This window comes from Erinaceus europaeus, chromosome 2 (genome assembly GCF_950295315.1).
Source record: "Erinaceus europaeus chromosome 2, mEriEur2.1, whole genome shotgun sequence".
Taxonomy (NCBI): Eukaryota; Metazoa; Chordata; class Mammalia; order Eulipotyphla; family Erinaceidae; genus Erinaceus; species Erinaceus europaeus.
In genome coordinates, this window is record NC_080163.1 from 89523328 (window position 1) to 89537773 (window position 14446).

Sequence of the window (14446 nt, forward strand, 5' to 3'; positions counted from 1 at the left end):
ATCCCCGGCAGCACATGTGCCAGAGTGATGTCTGTTTTTTTCTCTCTCCTTCTATCTTCCTCATAAATAAATAAATAAATAAAATATTTTTTTAAAAAAGAAAGAGAATATCAAGTTACATGGCAGTTTGACATTGTATGAAATCTAGCGTGGATTGCTGTAAATAAGTATAACATTGATATAATTTCTAGTTTGAGAGAAAAATAAGAGCAAGGTAGAAAATTAAATCAATATTTGAGGTGATAGAACTGCAAGACAGAATGGAAAAAGGATTATCATACTATTTTCTGACTTACAGATTTTTATTCCTCAGAGTAAGGTTTCTGAACTAACATGAATGACCTCAAGAGTATAGGGACTATCCAGATATCATAGAGATATAATATGATTTAGTATTGAAGCCCCCAAATAGACATCAATAAATATAACTGAATATCTTAGAAATTTGTTAAGTTTCTAGGTTTCCAGTAATGAAATTAAGGGTTGAACAGAAGTCTCTCAGTTAATGAAGTTCTAGAACTTTTGTTCTGGAGAGTATATTTTTTTCTTAAAAATTCTGAGAGGAAGGTATATAACCAACATAGAAATAATTCACATTAAAATCATTTAGGCTTATAATATTTTCTTAGTAATTTGTCCTATTAATATTTAAAAAATGGAGTACTATGCTTGACATAGGCAATGACTATTTTATTTAAACTTCATTACAGAGTGATATGTTATGAAGTACATCATCTAAACTACCTAATATACAGTAACATTTTTTTTTCAATTTGACAGGTAGCTTTTAAATATCATTATCAACATTGAAAATACTTTCAAAATGTCCATGAAAATACTTAAAACCTGATTTCCTTGTGTTTATATCAGTAAAGTAGTGAACATGCCATTAAGATAGGATATTGTTGAAATAAAAGTCATTTCAAAAATTGCTAACAGTGGAACAGTGCTTTTGTTTCTCTCCTTTCTCTGTACCTGCCTCTCAATCTCTCTCTTAAAGAGAGAGAGAGAGAGAGAGAGAGGAAATTAGCCTAGGCTAGGCCACTTAGCGATGGCACCTCGGTTTGAGCCCTTGCTTCCCATCTCCCTATCTCCCCTCCCCGACTCAATTTCTCTCTCCTAAAAAAATGCTAATGAAGAGCTTAAATAGAAACAAAAACAAATAACTTATTTTTTTTTATCTTTGATGTTTGTTTTCTTTATTAGCCTGGTGAGCTCAAGGACTGGTTTGTGGGTCGAAGCAATGCCCAAGGAATAGATCTGAACCGAAATTTTCCAGACCTGGATAGGATAGTCTATGTTAATGAGAAAGAAGGTGGTCCAAATAATCATCTGTTGAAAAATCTGAAGAAAATCGTGGATGAGAACAAAAAGGTAAGTCAACTGTAAACCAATAATCCCCCAGTAAAGAAGTAATAATAAAATAACAAAAAGGTAGGGGGCTGGGTGTTAGCATACGGTTGAGCACACACACATTACCTTGCTCAAGGACCCAGGTTCAAGGTCCCAGTCCCTACCTATAGGGGGTAAGCTTTATAAGCACTGAAGCAATGCTGCAGGTGTCTCTCTGTCTCTCCTTTCCCTCTTAGTTTCTCTCTGTCCCATCAAATATGAATTAAAAATAAGGAAAAACAATAAAGAAAAATTGTTCCTTGAGCCTGTGAAAATAGGTACTAATAGCATTTTCATCATGATGGCCACAAGAGACATGCCAAAATTTGTTTGGGAAAGTTAACTATGACTATGAAAGTTAAGACTGCATTTTGTATACCTCCATTTTCATCCTTTTTCCTACCTTTTATTTATTTATTTTTAATTTCAAAACATTTTACTGTGAAAATAACAGTTTGCATGACAGTCATTGACAAATGGGTACAATTTCATTACTATTATTATTTTTATTTGTTCCCTTTTGTTGCCCTTTTTTATTGTTGTCATCGTTGTTGGATAGGACAGAGAGAAATGGAGAGAGGAGGGGAAGACAGAGAGGGGGAGAGAAAGATAGAGACCTGCAGACCTGCTTCACCACTTGTGAAGTGACTCCCCTGCAGGTGGGGAGCCGGGGGCTCAAACCTGGATCCTTACTCTGGTCCTTGTGCTATGAGCCACTTGCGCTTAACCCGCTGCGCTACCACCCAACTCCCCAGAATAGACACCTGCAGATCTGCTTCACCATCTGTGAAGCGACTCCCTCAGGTGGGGAGCTGGGCTCGAACTGGGATCCTTACGCCTGTCCTTGCGCTTTGTGCCACCTGTGCTTAACCCACTGTGCTACCACCCAACTCCCTCATTACTATTATTATTATTATTTTAGGTAGAGACAGAAGGACAGAGATGTGAAAGAGACCACAACACCAAAGCTTCCTTCAATGCTGTGGCGGCCAGGCTCAAACCTGGGTTGTGCACTTGGCAAAGCTACTTGGGTGCATTTTTAAAAAATTACATTTTCTTTTTTTACTTTACTTTTTAATTAATTAGTTAATTAATTTATAAAATGGAAACACTGACAAGACCATAGGATAAGAGGTGTACAATTCCCATATAGCTTTCCTATTCTTTAACCCATTTTCTACGCCTTTCAAGTCACTGCTGAAATTTTCCCATTTCTTCTGTTCAAGTGTAAATGGTTATCTTCAGAATCCCAAACTTGACTTGTATCTTTCCAGTCTTCCCTGTGTCTTTTTTTTTTTTTTTTTTTTTTTTTTTACCTCCAATGTTATTGCTGGGGCTGGGTGCCTGCGTTCGTTACTAATCCACAAATCCACTGTTCCTGGAGGCTGTTTTTTCCTCTTTTGTTGCCCTTGTTGTTTATCATTGTTGTTCTTATTGCTGTCATTGTTGTTGGATAGGACAGAGAGGAATTAAGAGAGGAGGGGAAGACAGAGAGGGAGAGAGAAAGACACCTGCAGACCTACTTCACCACATGTGAAACGACTCCCCTGCAGGTGGGGAGCCAGGGGCTCGAACCGGGATCCTTGGTGCCGGTCCTTGCACTTTGCGCCATGTGTACATAACCCGCTGCACTACTCTCCAACCCCTTCTTTTCTGTGTCTTAATGGCACTTATTATACAGTCTCCTAGTTCTGTAGCGCTAACTCTAGACATTCTGTGGTTCACTTTTTTTTTTTTTCCCTCCAGGATTATTGCTGGGCTGGGTGCCTGCACCATGAATCCACCGCTCCTGGAGGCCATTTTTTCCCCCTTTTTGTTGCCCTAGTTGTTGCAGCCTCGTTGCGGTTATTATTGCCATTGTTGACGTTGCTTTGTTGTTGGATAGGACAGAGAGAAATGGAGAGAGGAGGGGAAGACAGAGAGAGAGGGGGAGAGAAAGATAGACATCTGCATACCTGCTTCACCGCCCGTGAAGCGACTCCACTGCAGGTGGGGAGCCGGGGCTCGAACCGGGATCCTTACGCCGGTCCCTGCGCTTTGCGCCACCTTAACCCACTGCACCACCACCCGACCCCCCCCCTTTTTTTTTTTTTTTTTTTTAACAGAGCACTGAGCAGCTCTGGTTTATGGTGGTGCAGAGGATTGAATCTGGGCCTCAGGGCCTCAGGCATGAGAGTACTTTTGCATAACTCTTATGCTATCTATCCCCCCCTTGGATCTCAGTTTCTCTACGTTACTTACTCATTGGGTCTCTTTATCTGGTGGTACACAGGGTGTCAAGCTTTCCATGAGCAAGACCAATTATTTTCCCTAACCAAACACTATTTTCTCATTAACCTACCATTAAAGCCTTGACTTTCCCATCATTGTCACCAGCCCTCCTCTGTAGATGCATCCTGCTGCTTTTGTTCAGGCCTCAGTGTGTCCTGCCCTAATGAAAGCTGCTCCATGTAAGAAAGCTCGTACTACTTCATCTGAGATCTGGAGATGATAATATTTTCTATAAAGGTTGAAGAAGTCAATCATAGAAAGTACTTGAGATCCAGATATTGACCTTCCATTGTTGTTGCAGTTTACTTTCGGGGTATCTCTCTCTCTCTCCGGCGGGGTGGTCTCCAGGGGAAAGGTAACGGGCTGGTTCTTTCTTGCTCACGACAGGGGTGACACAAAGTAAAAGACACCAGGGGACTCTTAGCGTGCCTAGAATCTGAGTCCTAGAATCCCAGAATCCTAGAGTCCGTTTATTAGCAAAGTGGACGTGAGTTAAATAGAAAAGCAATGGAGGTAATTATTGTTGAAATAAGTCAGAAATTACAGGTTTCTTAACAGTCAGCGTGCCCCTAAGGTAGGGGGCTGGTATGACAGGAATTGATGAGATACAAGACAGTTATTCTCCATGACACAAGCAATTTAATTATCCAAAGAAGGTATCTGAGAGAAGCATAGGGGTTAAACCCATAGGGTGAGACAGAAAGAAGTTGAATATCAAGAGGCCATATAGTTTGGAATTTCTCTTGTCTGGGGTCTGAGGTGTGTGATGAAGTGTGTGATAAGGTGTGTTCTTCTGTGATCAGAAGGTGACTTTGAATAAGTGAATCTGCGGCCATGTGGCCTGCGTTTAATGGAGGGAAGTACTGGGGTTTCTGTGGGCCTGAGAGTCAAGAAGGAAAGAACCAAGTCTGAGTTTCCCCGCTTATGCTCACCTCGGTTGAGAGAGACTTACCAAGAGGTTATCTTCTCAGACCTCCATCCAAAGATGGGGGTGGTTCTCCCTAAGCTCTATCAGGCTCACACATGTTCCCAACAGTTTACTTTCTCAATATAAGTATATTGTACACCAGGATTAGATGGACACATTTCCATGTTCCACTAAAAAATGTTTGATGCGCTTTCAAACTGATATTGTTTGAACATTGTTTTTAATCACTTGGAGGAAAGGAAGGGTGGAGAGAAGATGCTGTTGACAGCTCTCATTTCGTCCTCCATTGTTCGAGAAAAATTTCACTCTGGCTTATCAACTACTTCTAGTACCTTTCCTAAGTGAGAACTTGGAAAGAATGATTTCTCCATTTTATTATAGTTCCAGGGTTATTCAAGTTTGTTTGTTTGTTTTGGCTCTGACATTTGCCAGTTAACCTACTCCTTAATGTGACTCTGACAACCCCTAGTCTATAGTCTTACCAACTCCTTTTTCTCCCTACACATACTGTTTTCTGATTCTAACTTTTATATATTCCTGCATGTTGTTCCAACCATCCAGAATGCCCTTCTTGTTGCTTCTATGCTGTTTGCTCTGTGAAGCCTTCATCTTCTAGTCAGATCCTGTTCAAGCTTTATGTTCTGTTTGTGCTCTCCCAGTATGATTATATAGAATCTTAATTCCATTCCACTCCACTCCACTCCACTCCACTCCACTCCACTCCACTCCACTCCACTCCACTCCATTCCATATTATGTCTGTTAGATTAAATTATTACTTATATAGCAGCTTTTACCTTTTATTCTAGATTTTAGTCCCTTGGCTATAGGAATTAGAATTCATATTTTAGTTTGACACATAGGTTGGGGCCTATTATGAATAATTTTAAAAGCTAAAAATAAATGTAGCCATTGACAGTCAACAGCTGGAGTTCCAGACAAACATTCCTCATGTGCTTAGAATACACTGGGCAGAGGGTCCAACAACAGGTAGTCTCAGTTTATGAATCTAAATTTTTTATAACTCTCCTGCCTATAATTAGGGTTCCTTCCAGAAACCTGGGCTGAATCTAGAAGTGGGGACTGGTCTGAGAAAAGGGCTACAGAACCTGATAAGCAACTTAAACATTTTTCTCTTTCTTTCTTTCTTTTTTTTTTTTTTTTTACTATTTACTTATTTTCCCTTTTGCTGCCCTTGTGATTATTGGTGTTGTTGTTATTGGATAGTACAGAGAGAAATGGAGAGAGGAGGGGAAGACAGAGAAGGGGAGAGAAAGATAGACACCTGCAGACCTGCTTCACCGCTTGTGAAGCGACTCCCCTGCAGGTGGGGAGCCGGTGGCTCAAACTGGGATCCTTCTGCTTTGCACCACGTGCGCTTAACCTGCTGCACTACCACCCGACTCCCATATGTTTTTCTGATTCACAGATACATTTGTAGTTTTCTATCTCCCAAACTCAACTTTCTGGGATAAGAGAAAGCTAGAAAGGCAAAAGGGTAGGCTTGAGGTAACCAGAGGTAGTCTAAAAAGTTGTACTGAAGTCCAGGGCCCTTGTTAAGCCAGAAACTTGCTCCACTGCTTGTGCTAAATGTGTATGCATATATATATATATATATATATATATATATATATATATATATATATATATATGACAGAGAAATTGAGAGGGGAGGGGGAAATAGACAGACACCTGCAGACCTGCTTCACAACTTGTGAAGCAATCCCCCTGCAAGTGGGTAGCCTGGAACTCGAACCAGGATCCTTGCGAGTGTCCTTGTGCTTCCTGCTATGTGTGCTTAAGCCAGTGTGTCACCTCCAGTCTCCCAAATCTATCTGTATTAAACCTAAGAAATGAGAAAAATAATCCCTGTCATTTACCATAGAAGAATCATGAAATAAACACATATTGACACTCTTATATTGACAGTGCCATTATTTTTCAACCTATACGATCTTCCTCTTCCCCAATTAAACCTAATAATAATTAGGTTTAAATAATTGCATAATTTCTGTATTAAGTAATTTTCTTTTTTACAAATTTACTTATAAAAATGAAACACTGACAAAAACCATAGGATAAGAGGGGTGCAACTCCACACAATTCCCATCTCCAGAACTCCATATCCCATCCTCTCCCTTGATAGATTTCCTATTTTTTAACCCTCTGGGAGTATGGACACAAGGTCATTGTGGGATGCAGAAGGTGGAAGGTCTGGCTTCTGTAATTGCTTCCCCATTGAACATGGGCGTTGACAAGTCGATCCATACTCCCAGCCTACCTCTCTCTTTCCCTAGTGGAACGGTGTTTTGGGGAATTGGAGCTAGCTCCAGGACACATTGGTGGGGTTGTCTGTCCAGGGAAGTCTGGTCAGCCTCATGCTAGCATCTGAAACCTGGTGGCTGAAAAGAGTTAACATATAGAGCCAAACAAATTGTTGACTAATCATGAACCTAAAGGCTGGAGTAGTGCAGATGAAGAGTTGGGGGGGGGGGTCTCCATTCTGTAGATAGCTAGTAGGCATATTTTAGTTATATTTCAAAGGGTCTGTGGCTATACTAGCTTTTTTTTGTTTGTTTGTTTTTCCCCCTGAGCCTGAAATCAGATGTGCAGGTAGATCCAAGTTATTATCTGGGGAGATGATACCATGGCTAGAAAAAAGACCAGAAAGCTGCATCAGGGAAGAGAGTAGCTCCCAAATATGGGAAAGGTGTATAAATATTGTTGACTGTAAACTGCATTGATTTGATGTGAACTGGGGCCCATATTCAGTGTTTTTATATTATTTAAAAAATACTTAAAAGATATATGTATATGGGACTTTTAGAAAATAAGTTATTAAAATTCTGAAAGTCAATACTTTATCTGGGCAAAGAGTTAATGAAATAAAAACATAAAAATTAAAGTTATGGGGGGCAGGAAGATAGCTCAGCCTTTTGGAGCTTTAACTTGTATGCCTGAAACCCCAGAGGCTACAGATTCAATATCTGCAACCAAAATTTGTCAAAAGCTGAGCAGTGCTCTGGCATCGTATTCTCCTAGCTCTAGTAATAAGTAAATACATATTGTAAATTGAAGTTTTTTTTTCTTAAGTAGCATTAACATTTGTTTATATGTGTGCCAGTATTGTACATGAAATTGTAGAACTGCTGTGGGATGATACTGATCACATCTGGTTCCACTTTCTCCATTTTCCATCTCTTTCATTAAAACTGAGAGTTGACAGAATAGCTCACGTAGATAGTGTGCTGCTTTGCCATGTGCATGAACCATGGTCAAGCCTGGTCCCTACCATATTGAAGGAAGCTTTGATGCTATGGTTTCTTTCACTATCTTTAAAAAAAGAAAAAGAAAAAAGAACTGAACACAGTGGTTAGACCTTTGAGAGTATGAAACATATAGCAGTCATTTCATTGTTTCTGCACATTCTTCTTTCTCTCCCTCCCCCACTTTTTTCAGCCTAGTATCCGTGTCTCTTACAGTGGGTTATCAATTTCAAAGGTAGAGGAGGGGCCAGGGTGATAACCCAATAGTAGTACATCAGAATTTTCATGCCTTTTGACTACAGAAGTTTCAAGTTCAATCCCAGGAACCACTTTATCACAAAGCTGAGTAGTGCTCTGGTGTCTCTCTTTCCCTCATGAAAATAAATAAAATAAATATTTCAAAACTTCAAGGTTTAGGGATAGGTAGTGATTTACCTGGTAGAGTACACATATAACTATGCTCTAGGTTACCTGGTAGAGTGCACACAACCATGCAATAGGACCCAGGACCAAGTAAGTCCCCAATCCCTATCTGCAGGGGAATGCTTAACAAGCAGTGGTATAGTGTTGCAGGTGCCTCTCCTCTCTGGTTCTCTTTCCCACTCTCACCCTCTATTCAATAAATAAATAAATAAGAAAAAGAGGTAAAGGGAAAGGAAAAAAATGACTACTGGAAATAGTGGAGTTATATTGGCACCAAATATCAACAATAGCCCTGGAGGCAAAAAAGTATATATATATTTCATATGACGTATATGAAAATATCAAAGTTAGTTTTGTGCTCTCTGAATTTGTCTCCCTTCTCTCAGATTCACCCTCTATGAAAAGAAAAAAAAAAAAAGTCTGCCGGTATTGGTGAAGTCATCGTGTAGGTACAGAGCTCCAGCAAAAATACTATTGACAAAAAAAAAAAAAAAAAAGCAGATTCCCATGGATATTGATTGGGTAAATATGTGGCATGTAAGCTCAGAGAGTGCACAATACAGAGGAACTTACATTTAAAACTGTACTTAACTCACTACTACTTTGAGCAAGTTAGCCTAAAAAACCAAATAGTTATTTAAAAAAAAAGGCAAATGTCATGATAATTTTAAATAAAATGATATTATTTTTGACTGAAATTAAATTTAGATTGGATTAATTTAAATTAGTATGAATTCTAAAAAAATTTAAGGCCAGGGTGATAGTATAATGATTATACAAAAGACTTTTATACCTGAGGCTTTGAGATCCCAGGTTCAATCCCCAGTAAGCCAATATTGAGCTATTCTGTGATCTCTCTTTCTCATTAAAATATAATAGAAATATGTGTAAAAAAAGAAAATATATATAAGTATATGTAAGAATGTATTATATAATAAGAGAATGCTTTAGTTCTTTATGGAAATAATTGATATTCTATATATAATTGAGATAAAGTTATACCACAAGTATTAGCATTGATTAAAATAAAACCCTGATGTGATATGATTTTGAAAGACAAAGTATGGGGGGAGCAAGTGGTGGCATACCTGGTTAAGTGTACACATTGCAGTGCACAAGAACCTAGGTTCAAGCCCCTGGTCCCCCACCTGCTGGGGGAAAGCTTCATGAGTAGTGAAGCAGGGCTGCAGGTGTCTCTCTGTCTCTCTTCTCTGTCTTTCTCCCTTCCCTCTCAATTTCTTTCTGTCTCTATCCAATAATAAATAATATTTTTAAAACATGATTAAATTTGACAGCATAAATATTTTAATGCTTATCTGTTATTTGTTGTTAAATTCAAAAGACAAGTGACACACTTGATAATAATTATAACAAAGATAGGAAGTTGTGGTCTGGGAGGTGGCGCAGTGGATAAAGCATTGGGCTCTCAAGCATGAGGTCCTGAGTTCATTCCCCGGCAGCACATGTACCAGAGTGATGTCTGGTTCTTTCTCCCTCCTGTCTTTCTCAGGAATAAATAAATAAATTCTTTAAAAAATAGCAAGTTAATGGTTTTACTAAATAAAACACTTTTTCAACTTAATAATAAAAGATATATATATTTCAATAGAAAAATCAGTTAAAATATGTATGACATATAAACATTCACTAAATGTTTTAATAAAAAACTCTTCTGGCTTGTTAACCAAACAGTGTGTAAATTTAAAAATTTTCTGTTTGCCACATATCAAAATGACAAAATTGGCGAGACTGATTAGAAATGAATGAATGGAGCAAAAAATCTACAGTACTGATAAAGATTTTTTTTTCTAGTCAAAGATGTACTTGGAAGATTGAGAATTATCCTACTTGCTATTAAAAATTTAGCAAATGCAAGTACTATGGTTTGGCATTCTATATTAAGTCCTTGGTATAATTTTATTTCTTCTGTTTTGCTTCCCCCAAAATGATGGGCTACATATCATTGAATTCCTTAAACTTTTGTCTTTGTTTTAAAATTTAAGATGACTATCCCAAAGTAAATCGACATTTTACAGTGATCTCTGAAAGAAACTCAATTTTTTTCATATGGGCAATGTTTAAAAATAGATAATTAGAAAAATACTAAGCAAACACTGGAAATAAAAATTTATTAATACCATGTTGATAGAGATGAATCACCGTAGAGAAAGAGCCCTGTTCTGTAGTTCAACTTTTCTTTCTTTAAAAAAAAAATTATTTGTATATTTATTATTGGATAGAGGCAGAGAAATTGAGCAGGTAGAGGTGATATAGAGGGAGAGAGACAGAGAGACAACTGCACCATTGCTTTACCAGTTTCGAAGCTTTCGCACTACAAGTGGGGGCCAGGGGCTTGAACCCAGGTCCTTGTGCACTGGGTGAGCACTTAACCAGGTGCAATATTGCCTGGCCCCTCAACTTTTCTTTCTTTTCCTTTGTCTTAGCAATGGGTCTTAGCAGATATCAGGTGGGCATAGTCCAAAAATTGTAAGCAGTCTGCATGCTGATTTAAGACAGGCTGGTTATGCACAACAGTAGAACTACAAACATTATTGAAAGGGTTAAGAAATGTCTCACCCAGCAGAGCACACACTTTGACATGTGCGAGGACTCAAGTTCAAACCCTCAGCAATGGGGGCACCGGCATGGGCCATAATTCATGAATTGTGTCTTTCCTTATCTTTTTCTCTCTCCTTTACTGTGTCTCTCCCTCTATCTTAAAAAGAGATGGTGAGAGACTGTCCCCTGGGAGCAGAACAGTCATACAGGTGGAGAGCTCCAGAAATAACTCTGGTTGCAAATACAGAGCAAAAACAAAACTAGTATTGCAATGTCTGACAAGGATAGATAGGGGATGCTGTTCTTAGAGAGACCTATGTTTAATGTGGATAAGGTCACAAAATATTTGAACTATATTCAGCTTTCATTGATAAAATTCTTTATCTTTTCCATCAGATTTTTTTCCCCATCAAATTGTTTACCTTTTCCATATAACTCTTAGAATCTCTAATTTTATATCCAGCTTGCTCCTGAAACCAAGGCTGTCATTCACTGGATTATGGACATTCCTTTTGTGCTCTCTGCCAATCTGCATGGAGGAGATCTCGTGGCTAATTACCCTTATGATGAGACTCGAAGTGGTAGGTTTTCTTCCTTCTTCTCCCACTGGTTCAAGGCTTGTAATGACTCTACAAGGGTTGATAGTTATTTTTGTTATAGTCTATGAAGGAGCTGTTCACAAAGTAATTTTGCCAGTGGAAGTCCATATTTAGCAGGAACTATTCATGCCTACTTCATGTGGCATTGGCATATGTACTTGACAGAAAGGCAATGCAGTTAAAACAAACACAGGTTCAGAGAAATGTAATCTTGACAGGATACTGAGAAAAGGGAGAAGTCATGAATTTGGGCCACTCCTATATCCTGACAAAATGGAAAGATTACAGAAGTTTTGTAGGTATGTCTACAAGGTGGCTTAAAGATGCAGGCAGTGTGATTGATGAAGGCCCATGCCAATGTACATATGTTTTCTGGGCTCTTACACTTTTGCATTTGAAAGTGTTTCTAGTGGCTTTAGGAAGGAGGTCCTTTGTTTTCTCTATTTGTAGTTAAACCACAGGCACAGTAAGCTATAGCTCTCTTAACTTATTTTGTTCTATGAGATATTCTGCTTTGGGTCATCTCAGGGACTTTTGGTGAATTAGCTCTTTGTAAACACAGGACAATAGTTAGATTTTGGTAACTCTGAATTTTGAAGTCATTGCTGAATCGTTATTTATTTATTTATTTACATTTTTGGTTTATCAATAGTTGAAAAAGTTAAAGGTCTGGCTTATTTTATAAAACATGAATAAAAATACATAGTACATTGGAATAAATGCTATTTATTTCCCTAGTACACACAAGAGATTTTTCTTTCACTGTAAACTCAGATACTGAAAAATATGTGTGAGAGTGGCTATGAGGTTAGTGCAAATACATTTTTAAAATGAAAAAAGACACAAAAAATCTCAACAGTGGAAATCTCCTTACTATTTTCCCACTTGAACTTGCTATAGGCTTATTTCCTTTTCTTGTGATGTTTTAAATTCATAATTAGAATGCTAATTCCAACCAATTTCTCATTTGTACTATTAGGAGTAGGGACTTTCTAGCCTAAAAACCAAGTAAATCTGTTGAATACTTAGACCTTCACTCCTTTTCCCTTGATCAACACAGAACCCTCTTCAGAAATGTGCAGTACTCCTTAGTCTTTAACCATTGGGTTTGTTTTCTAGGCAGTACACATGAATATAGCTCCTGCCCAGATGATGCCATTTTCCAAAGCTTGGCTCGGGCTTACTCTTCTTTCAACCCACCCATGGCAGACCCCAGCCGCTCACCGTGTCGCAAGAATGATGACGACAGTAGCTTTGTAGATGGAACAACCAATGGTGCAGCTTGGTACAGTGTGCCTGGTGGTGAGGCTTCATTTTGCTCTTTGATTATATGCAATGGTGCCTTAGTTAGAATTTGCCATTTAGATTTAGGATTCTCCAGTATTCCACTGTCAATAAGAAATAAATTGAATCTACAGTTCATCCATTAAAATCTGTCAATTTTCTTCAAGATTTTTTGGCTTAAAAAGAAACACCCGCGAAGCGCAAGGACTGGCGTAATGATCCTGGTTCAAGCCCCCGGCTCCCCACCTGCAGGGAAGTTGCTTCACAGGCGGTGAAGCAGGTCTGCAGGTGTCTATCTTTCTCTCCCCGTCTCTGTCTTCCCCTCCTCGCTCCATTTCTCTCTGTCCTATGCAACAACGATGACAACAATAAAACAAGGGCAACAAAAGGGAAAATCAACAAACAAACAAAAAAAAAACACCCAACCATCTTTATCAGTAAAATGATGATGATGTTATTAATCAATGGTATGACTTTTTTTAGTTCTCTAAATGGTGGTGGAGAGTGGGGAAAAACAGCATCTTAGGATAGTTTTTCTATAAGAACTACTTTGTTGAAGGAGTTTTTGTTTGTTTCCCATTATGGAAACAAGAACAGCAGGAAATGAGGGTAAGATCGGAGCTGTATAAGAATGAGGTTTATTTGAAGCCTAGTCTTCAGCTGAGCTACAAGGAAGGAACTTGAACATAGATGATGGACAGGTCATTCTGCCTTCAGGCACCAATATCATCCACTACTAATTTAAATAAGGTTCAAATTAAAATTGTTTGGAATGCAGAATATCCTCTTTGGTGGCAGTTTGGAGTATTATGTCTTATGTTAAATAGATACTGAGTATTGACTTTTATACACATGCATACATATGTATAATAATGGGACTCCCAAGATAATTGTCATATATCTTTTATTATATTTATTTATTGGATAGAGACAGCCAGAAATCAAGAGGGAAGGGGGTGATAGAGAGGGAGATAGACAGAGAGACACCTGCAGCCCTGCTTCACCACTCATAAAGCTTTCCCCTTACAGGTAGGGACCAGGGGCTTGAACCTGGGTCCTTGCGCATTGTAAAACATAATGCTTAACCAGGTGCGCCACCACCCGGTCCCTCGTCTTATATTTTCTACCCACTTAGCAACTTTATATCTTTTCACTGAAAAAAATTTAATTTATTTACAGTTAGTTGTAGTTAAGGACAAGCTGTTTGAACACGTTACAATGTGCAAGGGTCTGGGCTTGAGCCCCCGGTGCCCACCTGAAGGGGGATAGCTTCGCACGTGCTAAAGTAGAGCTGCAGATGTCTGTCTCTCTCCGTTTCTATCTTCCCCCATTATCTCAATTTCTGACTGTCTCTACCCAATAAATAAAGATAATGAAAATTAAAAAAAAAGGACTTACTAATGACATCTTAGTGTTGATTTTTTTCTTTCTTTTTCCACATCATTTTATTGGGGGTGGGAATGATGGTTTACAGAACAGTTGTTGACACCTGGGTACAATCTCTTATCTTCCCATAAGTATCTACACACCTCTTCCACCACCCATCCACTAATGCCATCTTTATAATTGTTTCTGTAGCTCAGAGATAGTTCAGTGGGTGGAGCATGGACTTCATCTTACATGCGACCTAGGTTGGAGCGCCAGCACCAAGTGAGAGTGCTGTGGTCTCTTTATCTCTCTGCTATCTCTCTGCGTTTCTTCATCTAAATGAAAAAATTGCCTTAG

At 38.6% G+C, this 14446-nt stretch overlaps 1 protein-coding gene across 1 annotated transcript in view; it reads left to right on the forward strand.

Annotated features, from left to right (window-relative positions):
• The window catches only part of CPE (carboxypeptidase E), a 133039-nt gene that overhangs the window by 99183 nt on the left and 19410 nt on the right, over nt 1-14446 (forward strand). Inside the window, exons 3-5 of the mRNA XM_007524528.3 lie at nt 1207-1374; nt 11302-11419; nt 12557-12739. Coding sequence (XP_007524590.1) covers nt 1207-1374; nt 11302-11419; nt 12557-12739 — 469 coding nt within the window. The remainder of the gene's footprint in view (nt 1-1206; nt 1375-11301; nt 11420-12556; nt 12740-14446) is intronic.